The 23,900-nt window shown below is 40.4% G+C and overlaps 1 protein-coding gene across 5 annotated transcripts in view; it reads right to left on the bottom strand.

Moving 5' to 3' along the window:
• The window catches only part of Pcyt1b (phosphate cytidylyltransferase 1B, choline), a 158,767-nt gene that overhangs the window by 122,963 nt on the left and 11,904 nt on the right, over positions 1-23,900 (bottom strand). The window contains exon 1 of one of the 5 annotated variants that reach the window (XM_074063309.1): positions 15,609-15,898. The exons of 2 other annotated variants lie outside the window; for them this stretch is intronic. In XM_074063309.1, coding sequence (XP_073919410.1) covers positions 15,609-15,725 — 117 coding nt within the window. In that variant the 5' untranslated portion in view covers positions 15,726-15,898. Of the gene's footprint in view, positions 1-15,608; positions 15,899-23,900 lie in introns of those variants that run through there. 2 more of the 5 variants (XM_074063307.1, XM_020180559.2) reach the window with 2 other exon arrangements.

Below are 23,900 nucleotides of genomic sequence, written 5' to 3'. Positions count from 1 at the left end.
ATTTTAGAGATGTGGAACACAAAAATGGCTTTATCTCCAAGCAATTGGTAGCAAAGAGGAGATTAAAGCTAACATTGTTCTTTTAAGAAAGCTATTGAGGAAAAGGACAACATTTCCCAATGCTGAGTTCTGGAAGAAATCTGTCCCATAGTGCCAACCTTCAAGGGCATGTTGGGTGATGCTGCTGCAATGCCTACATAGTCAACAGCAGCCTCTCAATGAAGACAGTCTTGCTTCTTGTATTTGTTTTTATAGCCCTTTCATGTGAGGCAGAGCCCTGGGACCAAAAAGCAGGTTAGAAAAGCCTTTTTAAGCTGGGTGCAGTGGCTCACACCTGTAAACCTAGCTACTTGGAAGGCTCGTAGTGCCAGGTCAGCCCAGGCAAAAAAAAAGTTCATGAGACCTCATCTCAAGAGAAAAAGCTGGGCGTGGTGGTGTGCACCTATCATTCCACCTACAGCAGGAAGCCTAAAGTAGGAGGCTCATGGTTCAGGCTGGCCTGGACAAAAAGCAAGACCCTATCTATCTCCAAAATAACCAGAGTGAAATGGGCTGGCAGAGTGGCTCAAATGGTAGAGCACCTGCCTGGCAAGCATGAAGCCCTGAATTCAAACCCCAGTGCCACGAGAATATCTAGGGTGGTGTTTTCCAAATCAGGAAGGTAAGATAATCCAGCGGAGAGCAGCAGCACTTGTGCATATTATCTTCTACTTATTTTTCATGTCAGCAATCAAGAAAGGAAACATTACTAAAATCTAATTGTATTTTTTTCTGTAACTTGCTTTTTATTCTTTTCTCTAAAAAGTATCATGGGCATTGATCTTTATCAGTAAGTACAGCTCTACCTCCCACCCCCACTGCCTCCTTCCCTTCTTCCCTCTCCTCCTCCTCTTCTTCCTCCTTTTTCTTCTCCTTTATTTTCTATTGTTGTGCTGAGGGTACATTGTGACATTTACAAAAGTTCTTACAATATATCAAATATATCATAGTTGAATTCACTCCCTCCATCATTCTCCTTTCCCCCACCCCACATTCCTGGACTAGTTTCAATGGGTCTCATTTTTCTATTTACGCACACGTGTACACAACATTGGCACCATATTCATCCTCCTTTACCCTCTCCCTGCATCCTCCCCCCTTCCACTAGTACCAATTCCCCCAGGCAGGACCTGTTCTGTCCTCTTATTCTCCATTTTTGTAAAAGAAAAATGATATTTTTCTTTGTTTAAGATAGCTATACAGGGAGTTTCCTGGTGACATTTCCATGTATGTATGTATTATAACCCAAATTGGTTCATCTCCTCTATTTTTCTCATTTGCACCTTAGTCCCCTTCTTATGGCGTAAAATCTAATTCTAATATATGGATTTATACTGGCACCCCATCTCTGTCACCATAAAGTATATGAGGTGGCCCAAAGGGAGAGTACAAGTCGTGTGAGTGATACGTTCATTTGCTTCAGCTTATTGTAATATGTTGCAGTTCACCTGGGCCTTGGTAAATGCCTTTGTAGACTATATTATGTAGTTTTAACTAAACCAACGCTCACAAAAGCAGCAGGTGGCCTAAAACATTTCCTGCAATGAAATAGAGAAGCAAAGATAATATAAGCACAGGTGAGCAATAAGACAATGGCAGAGTCGACCCTTCTAGTCCCTGGCTCTGCTTCAGCCACTTTATCAGGTATGAACAATGACAACCTAATCTCATCTGACAAGAAGACAGCTGAATAGCAAGTGATCACACAGAAGACAATTTGAAATAACGGCTACCCTTAGCACTCAACTTCACCTTGAGCATATATTGTGCCTTAAGATATTGGCTAATGATGGCATGGAGCTGCTGTAAATATGGTATTTATCATGATAAAACAAAGAATCCAGAACATGAAGATGAATCTCTATGGTTCTTTTCAAGTTTCGATGTCTTAAGTCATGGGATATGCAACCCCACACACGACTGTGTACCATTACACATAAATGCTTAGAAGCCCTTTCTTTTTTTGAATTTCCTATACTTCAATAGGGAAAAAAACAGAAGTTCCATACTATTACAAAAACATCTGTTCTTCATGCCACAGTAAAACTAGCTGCTCTAATGTGTAGAAAAAAATGATGTCATACTAAAATACATTCCTTTGTCAGCAAATATATTTAGAAGACATATAGAAAACACGACTGCAGATCAGAAGAAACAAGCATTAGAACACATTATGCAGGTGGGAGGTTTACTCCACAGTCGGATAGAAGTACAGATATTTCTAACATGTCTTAGTTTGAAGCGTTTGCTAGATTCTATTTCAATAATAAAACTCCTTTTTTCTGGGCTAGTAAAGCAAAGATATCCCAAAGAAGATATATTCTGCAAAATATAGTAGTCTATGGGAAAACTATGTAATTACCAATGAGGTGATTACTTTGCCTTGGACTCCTGATCTCCAATCAATTTGAGAAGTCCCTTTCTGTCTTCTTTTCTGGATCATTCCTCTATTGGCTCTCTAAAATGCTCGTCAGGGTTCTATCCTGGGAGATTGTGGGATTAAGTACATTAATTTAACCAGATTTCATGCAGAGACAGGCAGATATAAGGAGAATTCTAGTAGCATTAATTATAATCCTCCTGGTTTCCCCCACTAAAATCCTGATTGGAGGACTCAGAGTCAGTTTTTTTCTAGAATTAGTCCTGTAATAGGATGATTCTAAGACTTTCTGAGCCCAGGAACTGACTGCAAGGCCAGGCCACTGTTAGATAAAGCAAATGAATTAGGACAATAGATTTTAATTCCCAGATTGCCTGACTGGACCCGTCTTAGAAATAAGACAGATTTAGTTCAAGGGCTCACCTAGGCTCTCTTTGGGGCTGGATATACTGGCCGCTGTAAGGGACTGAGCACATTGTTCCGTTAGCAGCCAAGAGCTGTAACTTTAGGTAGGTTCTGACACCACATCTCAGAAAGTTATCTTTTAGTTTACAAGAAGTATTTGGAAATGGGAAATACATGGTAGGGTATATTCTTTCTCCATTACTATGGTCAACATAGCTTCATGGTTTGTACTAAAGAATGATACACACACAGAAAAACACACATCTCCTAAGTGTGAACTCAATGAACTTTCACTAGCTCGGTACACTCAGAATCCAGATCAAGTAAGGTCCCTTCTACTATGCTGACTTCTAACATCATAGAAGTCATATGGTCATCATCTGCCTATTGAGCTCTGCTTATTTTGTTTTAATATGTGAACAAAATTATAAAGTGCATATTATCTTATGTCTGCTTTTTTGTTTTGTTTGGCAGACTGGGGTTTGAACTCGGGGCCTCATCCTTGCTAGGCAGGTGCTCTACCACTTGAGTCATGTCCACAGCCCTGGCTTCTTCCATCCAATATAATGTTTGAGCGATTCATCCACATTCCTGCAGGTGATTTCACATTCTTCATTTTCCTGTATAGCTTTGTGTTGTACGAATATACTATGATTTATTTATCCATTCCTCTTCTGTTGGGCATTTGGGTAGTTTCCAAGTTGGGGTGGCTATCAATAATGCTGCCAAAAAATTAATATTAGTGGAGTTTTTTTGGTGGACGTATGTACAAATTTCCTAGAAATAGAACTGGTGGGTCAAAAAGATTTACTTTGGAGCTGGGTGTGGTGGTATATGTCTATAATCCCCGCACTCAGGAGGTTGAGGCAAGAGAATTGAAAGTTCCAGGCCAGCCTGTTCCTTTTCTTCCTTTTTTTTTTGGTGGCACTGGGGCTTGAATTTAGGACATCATGCTTGCTAAACAAGCACTCTACCACTTGAGTCACACCCCCAGGTAGTTCCAGGCCAACCTGGACTACACATAGTGAGTTCTAGGCCAACCTGGGCTACATAGAAAGACCTTGTCTCAAAAAAATGTTTTTTACTTTGAGGCTGAGGATGTAGCTCAGTGGTAGAGTGCTTGCTTAACAATGTGCAAAGCCCTGGGTTTGATCACCAGCACCACAAATATTTACTTTGAATTTCCAAGCTTACTACAAGGAGTTTAGATATCTGATTTATTTCCTACTCCTGGTCCTGAACATGGAAGGACTAAATTTCTTGGGGGCTTGAACAGGTGAGTCTGTCCTCACTGATGTTTGTGAACTGTGTATAGTGGAAATGGGGTTCTTGAAGTCAGATTTAATTTTAAATCTCAATATAATCAGTATCTAATGTTTGGGAAATTACTTCATTCTTGGCTTTCTTATAACATGGGGAATAGTAATCCTTATTTCATGGGTCTGAAGACTGCTTAATTGTGATAACACATACAGAGCATTCAACACAGGGCCCAACACGGTGTGACCATGAGTAGTTGCTCCATTCCCCCATTGCCCACAGAGAAAAATGAGTGGGACCTCTTGCCTTGAACTTCATATAGAACAATTACCTTATAACTAAGCAATTTGGAGGTACAATAAAATTTGTTATTATGTGGCTGGGCCTACAGTTATATTAGGCACAGTAGAGATGAAACACAGAAGCCTGTGTATCCCAGGAATGGGCTTTCAACATCATTCATTTGGCAATAAGCTATCCACATCGTTCATGATGTTTCTATTAACCTATTATTGCTGTTGTTATTTTTCTTAAATGCCAGTTTAAATAACCCTCAGCATCCTTTTACATTGATGTCAGGTTCAGCGTGCATGAATTACGGAGTGGAAAACAAAAACACCAAGTTAAAGACTTTGGTGGGAGGGAGGAGATTATATGAAAATGAGTCCTGCTCAATAGTCTAGCTCCATGTGGCCCTGCACATTATTACACAGGCCCACACTACCAGGGCTCACTGCTTTATTTTCTAATCACTGTGTTTTCAAGTCTGCCTTCAAGATTGTTGAGTGCTAAACTGTCTTTTTATCCCCAAGTAAGGTCAACTTCCCCAGCCTCCCATACAACCCAGTTCATGCTGGGATAAAGAGAAAGGTAGGAATGTTAAAACAATAATACTATGGTCTGAGGCCAGCAACGGGTAATCAGACCCTAGTAAGGTAGAGGCTGTTACCTGGGAGATTATTGGAAGAAAATAGGCCTAGCTTGCAATGACTTAGTTTGTTCCCACCTTCCTTGCTTTCTTCTTTTCATCCTGCCCCTGGGGATCAGACAGAACAACTCCTTTTCTACATTTATTTTCCTAAGGGTCACGGAGAAGCTTTGTGCAGGCACCAGCTAAAGACAAGTACTTCAGGACTATGGCCTGACCCACTGTGGGCTTTAACCCCAGGTATTAAGCTTAGATGGACAGCATCTGTCAAGCAAGTCCCCTCTAGCTCAATGTCATGCTGCCATGCCTCAAAGAAAGAGCAATGTTTCAAACTTCACTATTATGAAATAGATAAATTAGGAGACTACTGTTCACATTAAAAAAAGATTCAACATAGGTTTCTTCAAACAATGAATAGAATATTTCAAATTCAATTCGGAATACATTCAATCTTTTTGAGGAAGCATGTGAAGAATAAAGCAGAAGTTATTTGCACAATGTTAATATAAAATTCCAAATTCATATTTAGCCAGTGTGTCTTACTGTAAGATCACTTGACCTATTTTTATCTCAAAAGGATAAAGCCAAAAGATTTGAAGAATGGGGTCACCCTGACTTTTGATAGAAGCATCAGGTCAAATGGATACTGAAGTGAACTGTGTTCCATGGCAAAGGTGCAGGAAAGGAAAGAAGAAAAGAAAACAGGGGAAAGCCAGCCTCTCTTGACCCTCTTGCCTTACACATCTCTGGGCACCATGCATTCTGTTTGCTTACCCTACCTTCCAGAGTCTCCTCAATCTACTGCTATGTGGCCTCTTCTGGCACTACTTCACTTAAACACCTCCACTGACTTCGTCCTAAATCCAATCCAAAATTTTTCCTTCCTTCTTTCTATCTCATTTGATCTCTCTGCTGCCTTCACTTCTATTGTAATTTACCCTGCCTTTGGTTCCCTGATCTCCCAACCATTTGAAAAATGCCTCTCTCTTTCTTCTTTTCATGATCTTCCTCTATTGGCTCTTTAAAATGGCCTTCCTTGGGATTCCATCCTCGAAAGATTCTAGGATAAAATAGATTAATATAACCAGATTCCATGTAGATGCAGACAGACAGAAGGAGGGTTCTAATGGGTTTACTTACAGTTTTTCTGTTTATCCCCTTGAAGAAATCTGATGGGATGGCTCAGGGTCAGTTACTTTCTAAAATTAACCTTGTTTTAGGAGAATTTTTATTTATTTATTTATTTATGGGATTGGAGGGTGGTACTGGAATTTGAACTCAGGAACTTGGGCTTGCTAGGCAGGCACTCTATTATGTAAACGATGACCCCAGTCCTTTTTTTGCTTTAGGTTATTTTTCAGATTAGGTCTTGCATTTTTGTCTGGGCTGCCTTGGACCATTATCCTCCTCCCTATGCCTCTCATGTAGCTAGGATGACAGGCACACACCACCACATCCAACTTATTGGTTGAGATGGGGTCTCATTAACTTTTTTCCTGGTGTGGCCTTGAACCATGATCTTCCCGATCTCTGCCTCAAGAGTAGTTGAGATTATAGATGTGAGAAATCACACCAGGCTTTGTTTTAGGTTTTTTAGGCAGGGTCTCACTATGTAGCCAGGCTGACCTTGAACTTGCCATCCTCTTGCCTTGGCCTCTGAAGTGCTGGGATTGCAGGTGTGTTACCATTAGGATTATCCTGAGACATTCTTTCTGCTAATTATTTAAATCTACTTCCTTCTCAGTCCAGAAAATGACTCAGTTTCACTTTTATCAATTTCATATCCATTTCCTCCATGTTGATGACTCTCAGATCTACACCTCCAATTTAAAACTCTCTTCTGAGCTCTAGAACCAAACATTAACTAAACACTTCTAAGTGGAAATCTCCATGGTGTCTCCAACATCATTTTCGCACACTCTTCTCTCCTGGTATTCCCATTTCAGTGACAGCATCAACTCACTGGAGCCAGAAAACTGAGTCTTCCTTGATTCCACCCCACTCTCAGGCTCAATTATCAAATCCTGAGGCATTAACCTCCTAATGTCTCCCATGTGCAGCCAGTTCCCTTCTTCCCCATTGTCCCCCCAGACCATCAAATTTATTAATTCTCAATGATATTACTGTAACAGCCCCCTAACTGAAACAGAATAAGATAACATAGGAAAAATAAGAATGCAAAATATGAAGTAAAATGACATTTGAAGATTGATGAACCAACCAAAAAAAAGAAAGAAAAAGACACAAAATAATAAAATTAGAGAGGAAAACGGGTATATTAAAACTAATGTTAATGAAATTCATAAGGTTATTGGAGAATATTTTGAAAATTTATATTCCAATAAACTGGAAGATCTAGAAGAAATGAATAAATTTCTAGATGCATTTGATCAACTAAAATTGAACCAGGAGGATATAAGCAATGTAAACAGATCAACAGCAAGCCATGAAATTGAAACAGCAATAATTAAAAAAAAAAAAAACTCCAAATAAAGAAAAGCCCAGGATAAAATTGATTCACCACTGAATTCTACCAGGTCTTTAAAGAACTAACAATACTCCTCAAACAATTCCACAAAATACAAAGGGAAGCAACACTTCTAAACACATTCCATGAAGCCATTATTACCTTGATACCAAAACTGGATGAGGATAACCCCCCCAAAAAAGGGAAAACTATAGGCCAATTTCCTTGATGAATATAGATGCAAAAATCTTCAATAAAATACTTACAAACCAAATTCAACAACACATTTAAAAGATCACACATCATGATCAGGTCGGCTTCATTCTAGGAATAAAAGGGTGGCTCAACATATGCAAATTGATAAACATAATATGGCATATAAACAGAATAAAGGACAAAACAGAATAAAGGACATGATCATCTTGACAGATGCAGAAAAAGTCTGACAAAATTCAACTCCCTTCATATAATAAAATCGCTGAAGAAACTAGGAATAGAAGGTTCATACCTCAATGTAATCAAGGCTACATATGATAGACCTATAGCCAACATTATACTGAGTGGGGAGAAACTGAAAGCACTTCCTCTGAAATCAGGAATGAGACAAGAGTGTCCATTCTCTCCACTCTTATTCAATATAATGCTTGAATTCTTAGCCAGAACAGTAAGGCAAGAGAAAGAAATAAAATGATACAAATAGGAAAATTAGAGGTCAAGCTATCCCTGTTTGTAGATGATAGGATCCTATGCTTAAAATACCCTGAAGATTCTACTAGAATACTCTCACATCTTATATATACTTTTGGCAAAGTAGCAGGATACAAAAATCAGTAACTTTTCTATTTACCTACCAACAACAAACTCATTGAAAAAGAAGTCAGGAAAGCAATTCTATTCACGGTCACCTAAAAAACTACCTAAGCATAAACCAAAGATGTTAAAGACTGCTACAATGAAAACTATAAAGCACTGAAGAAGCAAATTATAGAAGACACTAGAAGATGGAAAGACCTCCCGTTTTCATGGATTGGCAGAATTAATATTGTGAAAATGGCCATGTCAAAAATAATATGCAAATTCAATGCAATCCCCATCAAAATTCTAATGATACTCTTCACAGAAATAGAAAAAAATTCTAAAATTCATACAGAAGCATAAAGGATCCTGAACAGCCATAGCAATCTTTAGCAAAAAGACCAAAGCTGGAGGTATCATAATATCTGACTTCAAACTATACTACAGAACCACAGTAATTAAAACAGCATGGTACTGGCACAAACCCAGACACATAGGCCAATTGAGAGAATAGAAAATCCAGAATAAGCCCAAGCATGCACCACCATGTGCTTTTTCACAAAAGGACCAAAATCTTACATTGAAGAAAAGACAGCCTATTTAACAAGTGGTGCTGGGAAGACTGTATATCCACATGTGGAAGACTGAAACTAGACCCTTATCTCTCACCCTGTACAAATATCAACTCAAAATGTAAGACTTAAGATTACTATATTCGCTCCTCTACAGTGAGCACATCAACCGCACTCAAGTTTCAGGTTTCTACCCCTTTCCCTATTTCTTCTGTGCATGCTCTCCTCTTAGCATGTGACCCGTGTCCAGTAATATTACTGCATTTGTTTTGGGTCTATAATCTGCTCATGAGGGAGAACATGTGATTTTTGGCCTTCTGAGCCTGGCTAACTTCACTTAAGATGATGTTCTCCACTTCCATCCATTTACTTGCGAATGACAAAATTTCATTCTTCTTTGTGGCTGAATAAAATTCCACTGTGAAGAAGTCTGGTAGAGATGAACCAATGTGAGTTGCAATACACAAGTGCACAGAAGCAATGCTAGGAATCTCTCTGTATAGCTATCTTTATCTCAAACTAGCAAAGATGCTGTATCTTTCTTATTATCTCTTATGTTTTCTCTTCAACAAAATCGGAGAATGAGAGGGTAGAACATGTTCTGCCCAGAAGCTGGGGGGAAGGGGGGTCGCCCAAACAATGTATATACATGTGAGTAAATGTAAAAATGATAAAATAAAAAAAGATATTTCCCCCCCAAAAAATGTAAGACTTAAAATTCAAACTACTAGAGGAAAACAGGGGAAACACTTCAAGATATACGAATAGACAAAGACCTTCTGAATAATACTCCGATAGCTCAGGAAATAACAAGAATTGACAAATTGGATTGTATCAAATTAAAAAGTTTCAGCACAGCAAAAGAAACAATAAACCAACTACAGAAGGGAGGAAATCTTTCCCGACATTAATACAATTGGAGATTAATATCCAGAATACATAATGAATTCAAAAAATTAAACACCAAAATAACAAATATTTCAATCAATAAAGGGCAAATGAACTGAATAGAGACTTTTCAAAAGAAGAGGTACAAATGACCAATAAATACACAAAAAATGTTCAGCATCTTTAGCAATCAGGGAAATAAAATCAAAACTACATTGAAGGTGGGCGCCGGTGGCTCACACCTGTAATCCTAGCTACTCAGGAGGTAGAGATCAGGAGGATCACGGTTCGAAGCCACCCTGGGCAAATAGTTTGTGAGACCCTATCTTGAAAAACCCTTCACAAAAACAGGGCTGGTCAAGTGGCTTAAGGTGAAGGCTCTGAGTTCAAGCCCCAGTACTACAAAAAAAAAAAAACTACATTGAAATTTCATCTCACCAGTCAGAATGTCTATCATAAAGAAAACAAATAACAAATGCTGATGCTGATGTGGTTGTAGTGAAAAAGGAACTCTTGTTTACTGCTGATGGAAATGTAAATTAGTCCACCACTATGGAAATGAGTATAGAGGTTCCTCAAAAAATTAAAAATAGAACTCCCATATGATCCAGCCATACCACTTCTGGGTATATTCCCAAAAGAAAGGAAGCCAGCTTACTATAGAGACACCTGCATACCCATATTTCTCATGGCACTATTTATAATAACCAAATTATGGAATGAGCATAGGTACCCATCAATGAATGAATGGATAAAGAAAGTGTGATACACACACACACACACACAGAGTTTTACTCGGTCATCAAGAAGAATGAAATTATCTTCTTGCTGGAAAATGGATAGAATGGAGGGCATCATGTCAAGTGAAATAAGCCAGTTCCACAAAGACAAATATTGCATGTTTTCTTTCATTTTGGGAAGCCAGGGATGGGGGTGGAAACCAAGGTCATGAAAGCAAAATGGGGAGTACTGGAGAGATGGAAGGGTAAGGGTAAGAGGAGGGAGACAGAAGGGGCTGACGGGAATATGATCAAAGTACATTGTATGCATATATGGAAACAACACAATGAAACAGAAAGTATAAACAGGAGGATCTCTGTCCAGGCTGGCCCAGGCATAAATGCAAGACCCTCTCCCAAAAATAACTAAAGTAAAAAGGGCTGGTGGAGTGGCTCAAGTAGTAAAGCACCTGCCTAACAAGCATGAGACTCTGAGCTCAAGCCCCAGTATCACCACCAAAGAAAAATCCTCTCCATGTCCCAAAATATAAAGTTTGGGTTTGACAAGTGGAATCTTTTCCTCAAATGTGGGGACTTGTCTTAACCTGGGAACCAGGTTAAAAGAGTCCTCCCTGCTGGGAAGTACTTGTGCTCAATAGATAAAAATACAACTTTTAAGAAAGTCCAGGGCTGGAGGTGTGGCTTGCCTAGCAAGAGGAAGGCACTGAGTTCAAACCTCAGTACTACCAAAAAAAAAAAAGTTCAATATATTAAAGTCAAATTTACAAAAAAGCTCTCTTAAGGGATTTTAGCATCCTGGCATGTTTCCAATTCCAAAGTACTGTCTCCTATTAAGTAGCAATGATCTTTTAAGGCCAGGGACTGTGATTCACTTCTTTTATTTTTCTCCACAGCACCTGATACATTGCTGGGTCTGGAAGTTGTTAAACACCTGGCTGACTGCAGATCTAGATGGTAAGGGACCAAGTTTCCTCTCAGCTACCTTCTAAAGCCACTGTCACTGAATACTTTCAATCCTCCTTACTGCTTGAATGGTGCCACATACAAGCCTTTTGATTTCTATATACTCAAATACCAGAATAAAACAAGCTACTTATCTCATATTTGATTTAGGCTTATTTCTTCCATAAAGGTTTAGTATTAGGCAAATGGGGACTTGGAGGGATAGCGAGAGAAAAAATTTAAAATGGAAGAAACTAATTCATTGATGGCATGCTCAATACACCTGACTTTTATCAATCTGCAAGAAATGGATGTTGCATTTGGACAGAGACCAGCAGGAGGATGTCTAATAATAACTTTGGGCAGAATTCCAGTTGGTCACAGTAAATGTCCAAGGAAGCTCATGTTTGTTTATTTTCATCAATATATCACATTAAAAGCATCTTGCTTTAAAATGCATTGGTGTTCTGAGTGGCTAAATAGATGGTGATACTGGTAAAGGAAGCTGCTGATGTCTGCAAAGCCAGGCATCTTGTTGAGTTCGTGGGTGAGCATTCTACATCTCAAATATAAATATATAATGCACCTTCCGCAAGACAGCAGTCTCTTGGCACTGCTCCACTTTGAAGTAAAGCCTGAAATGAACTCCTGCTAACATGGCATATTGAACTCCCCCCCACTTTTTCTCATTTCCAAAGCCTTCTCAGTTGATCTGTGGCAATCCATCTTCATGTAAGTAACTATTGCAGGCTAGAATTATGACTTCCTTCTGACACACAATGTACCCCTAGAAGAACTTGACCAAGGTCATTAACCAAATCTTCAAGAAGACAGCTTTCAGGGTGGCTGGGCCTTGGTAGAAAGGGTTTTTGGAGCACATGCTCGGCCCAGAGGATTTGTCTAGGCACAAACAGAGGCCTGGGAAGATATGAGGATAGTGCATGCCCACAAGCCCTCATCCCCCAGGAGTTAGATTTTCAAGGAGGGCTGTTACATCATATCACCCAAGGCCACTCAGTTTCTTTTCTTGACAGTCAAGCTTATGAGTCACCTTGCATCATGTTTAAGCAGGAAAATATTAAAGAACAGAAAACCAATCAAGGATTAAGAATAGACATCATAACACTAGAAAGAATTCTCAGAAGCATCTCAAACCAGAACACCATGGTAAGAAGATATGGTTTATAAGACCACATTCCTAAAATATAGGCTGTATCATAAAACCTAAATATATTTCTATTATTGCTTTTGAAGTTTCTTTAGCGGTGTCATCTTATTCTATTTCCTCCTCTTCTTTCTTGTATTTTCTTTCAATGTAGTACAGAGCAGCTGGGAAAACTGCATGTATTCCTTTCAGAAAAATTTCCCATTGAAGTTCATTCAATTGCATACTCAATATCATTAGCAATTTGCGATTACAGGGAGCTAAAATACAGATTGCTTTCTAGCCCTGTCTATTCAGGGATGCCAGCTTACCCCTGCATGTCAACAACTGGGACAAGGAACAATTAAAGGGGAATCTATGTGTGCAGTTTCATTCTTAAGTATGCTCCTCTCAAATCTCTCATGCACTTTCCAAAGTTAGTTAGGCAACTTAGTAGCCACACCCTTTTGATGGCTGTGGCACCGTGACCCACATGTAATAGGGGCAATATGTTTGGGTGGTGGGAAAAAAAACAGAATTGATAGAATGTGAAAGATGAAGACATTAGCAAAGCTATAAAATCAACAGAAACTACTGAAAACCACAAAGAGAAATGCTAACTTCACATTTTCAGGTGCCACTCACTCTCTTCACCAACAAATTTTTAAAAGTAATTAACATGGGCCTTAGTTATTACTGTAAAATCATCAGCAAAGGAGAGCTGGGCTACAATGTATAAATCTAAATTTAGAATATAACCAATGCTACAGTGATCAAAGTTTGCTTGCAAGATATAAGATGCTGCAGAAAGTTTAGTGATAGTTCATAAATTATAAGCCCCTCTTTAAACAGAGCCAATTTCAGTAGCCCATGATAATGGTGAACAACATGGAAACATTTTATCAAAAACAGACCAAAGCAGGCTGGGGGCAAAACTCAAGTGGTAGAGTGCCTGCCTAGCAAGCACAAGGCCCTGAGTTCAAACCCCAGCACCACAAAAAAAGTAGATTAAAGCAATTGCTTCAGCAGTTCAACTTATGTACATCCCTATTATACCTGTGCTCATCTCTCTCTCTCTTTCTCTCTCTCTCTCTCTCTCTCTCTCTCTCTCTCTCTCACACACACACACACACACACACACACACACACACACTTCTTTAAACCAGAGCAGCCAAAAAGATGGGAGGGGAATGTATCTCACTTAAGAGTGTGTGGTAGGGGAATAATCCACTTTTCAGGTGTGTTGCTCTGGGTTTAATCCCTAGCTCTATCCCTTCAAAGCAGTGTGACCTGTGAGGAAATCACTTATTCTCCCTGAACCCCAGTTTCCTCATTTCTAAAATGGGTGAGAGGTAAGGGTGTAACACGGCCAGCTTTGCATGGTTCTTGTGAGTTACTACCTAAGATGAGTGACCTGTCAGAAGTCAAAGTGGAAAGCAACTTGAACTTTCATTCTTCCCTTGATTTCCTTTGCCCACCTGACTTGGGACAGACCAACCAAGGAACAGAGTAGCTCAAAGGTGAAAAGGAAGGAAAAGAAGTAGACACACGAGGCTGAAAAGACACATAAACTGGAGCTGATGCTGCCTTTCTCTCCCTCTGCCCTTCACCTCTGTCAGGAAGGTAATGTGATTCAAAATTTGAAAATTGAATTTACTTTAAAAAATATGTTCTGTGAGATCTTGTAACACACTCTAAAAAAATTTTTTCAATGCTAAGCCATGAGTTGTTTAGTGCCTCAAAGGAGTCCCTTAGTAACGAACTTATTTGATAGCTTCTATCGCACAAGAACATAGATACTACATTGTGTATGTCATTCAGTCACTGGCTAAAGATGTAAGGTACAGTTAATATTAAGATGCCTTAAGAAAACATGTTTCAAAACATAGAAACATATTGGACAAAAACTCACAGTTCTCTGATCTAACTCCCTTTGTTTTCCTACTTTTTAGGAAGTTCTAAGCTTGCCTTTGACCTTTATTAGCCTTTATTAAAAAATAACAGTTCCATGATGGGTTGACCTTGAAGTCTGTAAGTCCTCATTTTTGGGGAGGGGGTTCACAAAAATGCTACACCACAAAATCCTTTTTCAAAAACCTCTTCCCGGGGTCAAACTCTACAGCCAATCAAAACACTGCACCTTTTAACTTGGGAGAAACAGCTAAAGGGTAGCTCTGGTGTGGCTCTTGGATTTGAGGTCTCAAAAAGCTGTTTCCCCAAGTCCCACAAGGTTAAAGGCACAGAAAACCCATCACTCATCATGCTTTTGATTCCTTGAGGGCACATGCTGAAGTGTTGACAACAAACTTCCCCATGTACTTAAAGGATCATGGCCAGTGATAGAGAGACTGGTGAAATTTGGGAGACCAGTTAATGAGATGGAAGGAAGCTGTGAGTGCCTGGTTTCCTCACTTTCATTATTAAAGGCACACAGCCCCCTTCTAAATAAATGTAGCTTCCCCAGTTTTCCACAACCTGTACAGAAACGCTCACAGCACAATCCAGAAATTTTCACAATTCATTCTAAATGCACATTGTTTCTAAATACATCCTTGAGAAATATTTATTTCTTTTCAAACGAAGGGGGAAGTTTTGCTCCCATGTCATTTTCATTTGTCCAAAACTGACATTAGGTACAAAAACCAGTTGAGGACCGAATCATTCCTGGGCTAAAATTCAGAACTTAATAAGGGACTCGTTCCAAGCTTTGCGAAGAGAAAACCATTTTTAAATTGTACTGTAGGATTTTTACCTCCAGACGACGATACACCTAAAAGGAAAAAGGCCATTCTCTCCTCCCAAAGCACAAAAACACAGCATATCCCAAGCACCCCGTTTCCTACCCAGCCAATACAATAATGCTTTGTAAACTGAGAGCAGCGCCGGTATAGAAGCTAAGTATAAACAGCTGAGAAGGATTAGGCGGCAGCTCCATTCTCATTTACATGAAAAGCCTCTAAGCATCGTTTTCCTCGCTGGCTGCGGGCGCCGAAGGAACTCCTTTGTGCCGTAGCCACGCATACATTTGCATCCTTTGTCTTTACTTACCAGTCGAGGCTGTGGGCATGTGTGCTCTATTTCCTCCATGGTTTCTGAGGGAGGCTCATTGGAAAGGGATTTTGGGATACCTGTTTCTGACTCAGCATCAGTGGTAAGTACTGGCATGGCCAGTGAATGCTCCCTCCAGCTCTACACCCTCTGGGAGTCTCCTCCCAGGCGGAGAATGTTTTCTTTGTCACGTATTTTTCTCTTCCCTACCCATCCCCCTGCTTCTCCCCTTCTTTCTGTCTTCTCTGGGGGAAGTAAGAGGTTACCCCCCACACACACACGCCGCCCCTTTCTCAGAGACGCCAAGAGGCAAGGCCTCAGTTTATCACTATAACAACCAGACAGCACTGGAGCGTCTGGTGCGGATACAGTATCCTCATTTGCATGGAGCGCGCTGGTTGGCTACTGTCATCATAGTACCACTCCGCCGGGAAGCGGCCGGGCCCCATTGGCTGGCAGGCCGTACCCACGGGGCCCGAACTTGCTGCTTTTGTTTCTTCTATTTAATTCAGTTGCGAAGGTCTCCGTCCGTTCTGAGAGAGGAGTCGGGCTGCACTACCCAGATAAGATAAAGCCGCTTCCTGAGCGCCCCGGGACTCCTGGAGAAAGAACATAGCAGACCTCCACCAAAAAAGGACCGTGCCCCTCCTAGGAGTACATGATACGCTGTACTCAAAATATTTGCTAAATAAGAGTCCACCCTGAAAACAAAGCCACTTTTGAGACCAAACCCACTGTGCCAAATTGCCAGCTGTGGGCCCCCTGAGCGTTCACCCCCCGGGTCACATACAACGGGGGCACTGGCAGATCCTCTAAGGCCTGATGTAGCCCTTGAAGTCTATCCCTGGGGCAGCCACAGGAGGAACTTTGAAGGAGGTAGTTTTTGACAGCCTGCCTCCAACCTCTAAGTGACCCAGACCCCCAACTGCTTCCTCATCAGCCTCTCTTTCCCCTTTAAGGAAGTCTGTCTTTCAGTACACTATTCCATGTGCCGGTCTAGTATCCCTCTGCTCCCATTTATCAGTCCTGCGTCCAATTTCCTAAGCACCCTGCTTTCAGCCAGATGCTGAAAGCATGGAGATTAGAGAAACTTCCCAAAAGGAATGTTGACCGTCATGTACCTTAGTATTTAAATCGTCTTGGAACATCACATTTTAAGAGGAGCATTCTGAAAATATACAAAGAAAAGAACTTACAAAGGTATTTGTTCAAGTGAAATGTCATGTGTTTAATATTAATTAAAATCACAATCAGTGGCATTTATTAAGCACAGACACAGTGCAGAGTACTTTACCTAGATCTTGTTTAATCTTCATAAGGACCTGAGGAAGGAGATCCTATTATTATCCCCATTTTACAGGTGAGGAAATTGCAACTTAGAGTAATTGCTCAGGGTCTCAAAGTTCACAAGTAATAGAGCTGGCATTTGAAGGATTTGGGGTGGTGGCAGGGATGCAGCAGGTGTAATAGAAAAAAATGGAGGAAGAGGCCCTCTTAAGACAAGTCCCTATGCCTCTAAAATTCTTTCATTTTTGTCTACAGCTGGTCCTGGACCAGCAGCACCAATGTCAGCATCACCAGGGGACTCGTTAGAAATGCAAATTATTGGTCCCCTGCCAGACCCCAGACCAGATTCAGTAGGTCTGGGGTAGGATTGGAATTTGCATTTTTAATGAGTGCCTAGGCAATTCTAATACTGCAGTTATGGGAACCATAATCTGAGAACCAGTACTCCAAAAGATGGCATAAAAAATACCATCACTGCCTCCCTCATAGAACTGTGGAAGATCAACTAAGATGTGCTAACACACACATCTTAGTGTGTGTTAATTAATTTACATCTTGTAAATTAGATGTGCCATGCTACTGTAAAGGGATATTCTTTTATTACTCCTCACATGAACAAAGAGGGCTAGCTCTTAAAAGAAGGATGGATATTGCAGCAGAGAATTGCACTTTGACAGTTTATAGTCAGGATGACATCATTGGCAACGTATCACCTATGCTCAAGAGAATTCCTGTGACACAAGTGATGTTTGGGTCATCAGAAGAGGAGCCCTTTCCTTCCCTATCTTCCCTCCTAGAAATGCAGTACACCTCAAACTGCAGCTTTAGGTTAGCTCTACCAAGCCAGTTAATGTGGAAGAGCCAAGCACCGCATGACATTTAAGAGACCCTTTTCCACCTATGTTGGGCGATGTGAAAGTGACTGTTATTCTAGTTCTCAATATTTTCTTTACCTTAGAGTAGTGGTTCTCAAAGTGCGGTCCCCCAAAGAGGAGCAGCAGCCTAGGCAACTTGTCATTTACACTCCCCCACCCCAGATCTACTGAATTAGAACTGAGGTGGTGGAGCCCAGGAATCTAGGTTTTAATAGACGCTCCTGGCATGGAAGGTATTCTGACATATGCTGAAGTTTGAGAACCAGTGCCTTAGAGTCATGTGTTCACATTGGAAAAAGCCTAATCCTCACGGTACTGAGACACCGAGTTACCAGCTTGGTTCCTAGTCACTCTTCTAAGTCCCTCTTCTAGAATAGGAGGCTCAATGGTTCACATGCTTAGTTAGCTGAGTTCTGGTGTCTAACTCTCTCGTCCAGAGCCTGGTACTCCCAGCCTTTTCTGTCTCACAATGGGTACATGCCCTCTTCCTTCCCTCCTCATCTTCCCTGTCCCAGCAAACCAAGAGGCTGCCTCTGTCTAGGAGTACATCTTCATTGTGTCCTCATATCAGACCCTTGTTCATCCCAAGTCCTTGAACCTGGCAGTTTAAGCTCTGGTCTAACTGCCCTGAGAACCAGCTCTATCACTAATTCCATAACAACTGATCCTACTCCTGCCTAGCCTTGGCTTCCTCCTGCTCCTCTCCCCACAGCCCGGTGGTTGAACCCCAGCATGTCTTGCAGTCCTAATGGCAGAAGTAGACTCTTTCCAGCACCTCTCTGAGAGAGGTCATTACTAGATCCACCCACTTTGGAGACCAGTCTTGGATGCTGTGGCAATCTGATTCTGGAAGTTCTTAATAACATTCAAATAGCATTTTTTTTTAACTTGGAGGCTTTGTAATGCTATCAAAATGATTAGCTGAGAATGACCAGTTAATTCCACACTGTGGAATTAAATATTCTATAGCCCTCTAGGAGTTAGCATGAAGGAGTTTAATGTAGTGATGGAATTGTTCCGTATCTTGATTATGGTATTGGTTACACAAAATCTATGCACATGTGAGCATCATTAAAAACTCTATGGAAGATATTTGTCAGTATATGCTAGCAGCCCTTAGAACACTTTGTCCCATAGATTCACTTGAGGATTTATCCCCACAATAATCAGACAAGTATATACATAATTGTGTACAAAGATGCTTAATGCAGAATTGTTTATAACAGGCAAAAAAAAAATTTACAGCAAAAGCAGGAATGATTTAAATAAAAATAAAATAGTTGAGCAGGGCACCAGTGGCTCACACCTATAATCTTAGCTACTTGGGTGACAGAGATCACGAAGATCACTGTTTGAAGCCAGCCAGGCAAATAGTTCTTGAGACCCTATCTCACAAATGCTTAACACAAAAAAGGGCTGGCAGAGAGTGGCTCAAGTGGTAGAGTGCCTGCCTAGCTAGTGTGAGGTCCTGAGTTCAAACCCCAGTACCACCAAACAATAAAAAAAGAAAGAAAATAGTTGAGCATGGTGACTCAAGCCTATAATCCTAGTTACTGGGGAGAAAGAGATTGGGAAGGTTGAGGTTCAAGGCCAGCCCAGAGAAAAAGTTCCCGAGATCCCATCTCACTCAACAGCTGGGCACAGTAGCATATGCCTGTCATCCCAGCTGTGTGGGGAAGCACAAACAGAATTGATGTCCAGGCTGGCCCAGGCATAAAGCGAGACCCTATTTCAAAAATAACCAGTGTAAAAAGGCTGGAAGCATGGTTCAAGTGGTAGAATGCCTGCCTAGCAAGTGCAAAACCCCAAGTTCAAGTTCCAGTACTGCCCCCCAAAATTATAAATAAATAAATAAATAAAGCAATCCATGTAGTATAGTATTGTATACACATTAGAGTCATATTTTTAAAGACATTCTAATGATATGGGAACATGATCACATTACAATGCCAGGTGAGAAAATCAGGCTACAAAATATGATTCCAAAATGACTCCAGTTACATGGCATGTACATCCATAGAAAAAAGATACTAGTGGAAAATATGCCAAGATATTAACAGTGAAAATCTTTAAACTGGGATTATGGGGAGTTTTTTTTTCTTTTTTACATTTTTATGTCTATAGCAAGTATTCAAAAATGAGCATACTGTACTCTTTTTTTGGCGGCACTGAGGTTTGAACTCAGGGCCTTGCACTTGCTAGACAGATGCTCTACCACTTTAACCAGTCCACCAGCCCTGTTTTTGTTTTGGGTATTTTCAAGATAGGGTCTCTCGAACTATTTGCCTGGGCTGGCTTTGAATCATGATCCTCCTGATCTCTGTCTCCTGAGTAGATTACAGGCATGAGCCACCAGTGCTCAGCAATTTTTTTTTAATGGAGGATCTCACTATGTAGCCCAGGCTGGCATCCAATTTATGATTCTCCTGGGATTGCTGGGATTACAGAAGTGCACAACCATGCCCAGCTACGTTACTCTTTATATATATATATATATATATATATATATATATATATATATATATATATATATATATATAAACACATTACCCTCCTTCTTAAAGGGCTGGGGTTTGGGATTGGGGTGAGTCTGGGGATGAGGCAGAACTGGTTAGCAAATAGAAAGATGCATAGATCTCAGTGCGAGGAAACAAGAAAGAAACTAGGGAACAAAGCTGTCACAGAGACTTATCTCCAGTTGGCAGAGGCACAGGAAACATGTTGGAGGCAGGCTGTTAAGAAAATCCCTAGGGAAGCCAGGCATGGTGGTTCATGCCTGTAATCTCAGTTACTTGGAAGGCAGAGGCAGGAGGATCATTGTTCAAGGCCAGCTCAGGCAAAGTTAGCAAGACCCTATTTCAAAAACAAATAAAAAAACTATGGGCATAGTTCAAGTGATATAGTGCCTGCCTAGCATGTGTGAAGCTCTGAGTTCCATCTCTAGATGGAGAAATTTTTCTTTCTCAGGGAATGTTTGGGTCCGGTGCTCCTGAGTCCTGTAGTCTCTCCAAGTGGCAGATGGCTGCTGTGAGACCTTGTTAGATCACTACTGCCCTAACAAGCACCACCATTGTTGTTTCTTCCATTTATTGAGTATCTTTTGTGTTCTTAGCACTATGCTAGGTACTGTAAACCCCACAACATGTGATCAGATATGTCTGAGTTGCCCCAGTTTGCAGAGGAGGAAACTGAGTCATAGAGACCTTCACTTCGGGTGGGAAGAGATATACAAATGTTACTATTCTTCTATCCAGCAATCTTCATATTGCCAACATCAAATTGTTGAAAATACCATTACCAAAGGTCTGCAGAGAAGAACTGAAATAATCTCTTTGGAGCAGATGCTGTCTGCACTCTGCCCAACTCCCCTCAGGCCTTACCATGGTAGTCAACATCTGGCCCACTGCCAACTGCCCGCACCTGCACCTCTCTGCCTGAAGGCTGTCCTCCCAACACCACAGCAGAGGCAGAGCTGAAGGGCACACACCCCTAAGAGTTGTCAGCTAGTAAGCCAATGTGTAAACCTCCTGGTTCCCCCAGCCCTCAAGTGGGCTAACTGTGAATTACTTGTTCTGCTCCCATGTTGCCCAGTAGGGTTGTATTCCAATTGCCCTGGGATAGCTTGCTTGATAGCACATCCTGTGTTGGCTGCCTGCTCTTCCTTGCCTCACCTGCCCACATTCCTGTTGGTGTTTCCTGGGGTTGCCTCCCACCGAATCCTTTTCTCGGGTTCTTCTTCTGGGAGATCTCAAACTAATAAACCATCCATAGTTCCCATTATAAATTTTTGATATGTTTCTTATGGTAGAATACCTTTCACATCCTCATCACATATGGATAACAATAAATCACAACATAATATATAAATCTCTCTTTTTGGAGATGGAACCCAGGACCTCAGGCATGCCAGGCAAGTGCTTTACCACTCACTAAGGAACACCCCCAGCCCTATTGAAATATCTTTGCCTTTTTTTTATCCTAAGCACAGTTTTAAGGCACTGGGGAGGAACTGCACAGACCCAACACAACAAACCTATTACATAAATGAACATATAGCTAACAAAATGTCACCTTACATCTTATATTTATTTTATTTTTGTTTGTTAGTTTTGGTTTTGGTGGTACTGGGGTTTGAACTCAGGGCCTTGCACTTGCTAGGCAGGTGCTGTATCACTTGAACCACTCCACCAGCCCATCTTATAGTTAAAAGAAACAAATATTTGACATAGTCAGAGATATAAGCATTAAGGAGCTCCAAAATTCTTAGCACTCAAAGCTACCACACCATAATATTTGCACCTGTGTTTGAGAAGGTCTTAAAATACATGTCTTTTTAATCAAAATGAGGTGTATTTATCTAAATGCTGATGATAAAATCTGTTGTAAATATATATATTTTGTTTTGCTGTACCAAAACATATGATGGCAGGATTTTTTTGGCATAAGTTAAAATTGCCCTTAGCTGGAATGAATCAGTCTTATTGACATTAGCAGCTGTGCAGTCAGTAAAGAATTATTGTTGCTATTCCTTGGTGGTATTTATAAACACTTTTATTTTCTAAGTGCTTTACAATCACTTATTGTCTAATTAATATCTAATCATTTGTTTACAAGTAATAATCACACATGTAGTGCAATTTAATCAAAACTCCAAATGCAGCCGCCATCACACTCAAGAATGCTGTGTAAAGTTTGGTTCCTGCTTCAAAAGGTTTGGGTCCATGACATTGGGTTTGGGTCCAGACATGTGACTGAAATATATAATACAAAACAGAAAAAATGGATAAAATTCATCCTTGAATTTGAGCATACTTTAAATTGACAACTTTAGCATGCCAAATACATTGTCTGAATGTTAGTAAATAAATAAGACTACAGGGCCTGGTGGAGTGGCTCAACTGATAGAGCACCTGCCTAGCAAGTATGAGATCCTGAATTCAAACCCCACTGCCACCAAAAAAAATAATAATAATAAAAAGAAAAAAGACTATAGGTAATTTTCTACACTTAATAGATTGATCTCACAATATGTAAAAAATGTAATTTACTTCACCCCACAAAATTGGATGACAGTTTATGATAAATGTACAAGGCCAGGCAAGAACTTAACATTGCAACTATTAGTCACAATCACTGTTCAGTGATTTTGGTGAAAAAGATCAAATATCCCAAAAGTAGTTGGGGGATCTTCAAGGTTAATCTAGCTAGATTCAAGTCTTGACCAATTTATGATGGGTATGAATACCTGCCAATCTTAATTATTCAACATAAGTGGATATACTGCTATCTCCCTTCAGTGTCCCCACATGTTTTTCTATAAGCAATTACAGGAATTATGTATGAAAGGATTTTTAAGTAGGTGAATGATATGCATATTAATCCGGTTTTTCTCACAGGATGAATTGTTTTACAAGTAGAATTTCTGAGTCAGAAAAGTGCCTTTTTTTTTTTAAAGACTTTTGATCCTACATTTTGTCCTCTAGACTGGTTGGCCACACTTACACTTCTTCCTATACTCTTAAAGAATCATAGTTCTTAGTTACTGATTTGCCAGAACCAGTTTTATTCCTTCTTGCTGTCCCACCAGCCTGTCTGCCAATATTGCAACAAATACTTCAGGGTCCTGAGGATTTTGCCTAGGGCCTTCTGAATGGGATACAAGTGAGTTTGGTGAACATACTCAGTAATTAGGCCAGATGCCAGCATGGGTACATTCATTCACAAGTAAGCTATTATTATGATCCTTGGATTTTATACTAATGAATTTTTGAATGACCTGGTTTTTCTTGCAAAATCCACACTCCAAATCTTTGAATGCTCCAAGAGAGATTTGGTTTAATCATCTGTATTAGTTTCCTATGGCTGTTGTAACAACTTATCACAAAGTTAGTGACTGATAACACAAATTTGTTATCTTAAAGTTCTGGACCAGGGACTAGGGGGTGTGGCTTAAGCAACAGAGTGCTTGCCTTGCAAGTGTGAGGCCCTGAGTTCACACCCTGAAACGACACACACAAAAAAGTTCTGGACCAGGGTCAGAAGTCTCATTTCTCCTGGGGGCTGCAAGGGAGCATCCGTTTTCTTGCTGTTTCCAGCTTCCAAAGGCTGCCTGCCTTACTTGGCTCATGGC

The sequence above is a fragment of the Castor canadensis genome, chromosome X, assembly GCF_047511655.1.
Source record: "Castor canadensis chromosome X, mCasCan1.hap1v2, whole genome shotgun sequence".
Classification (NCBI taxonomy): domain Eukaryota; kingdom Metazoa; phylum Chordata; class Mammalia; order Rodentia; family Castoridae; genus Castor; species Castor canadensis.
Note: the sequence above shows the minus strand (reverse complement) of the source record. Positions and strands in the feature narration are given on the sequence as shown.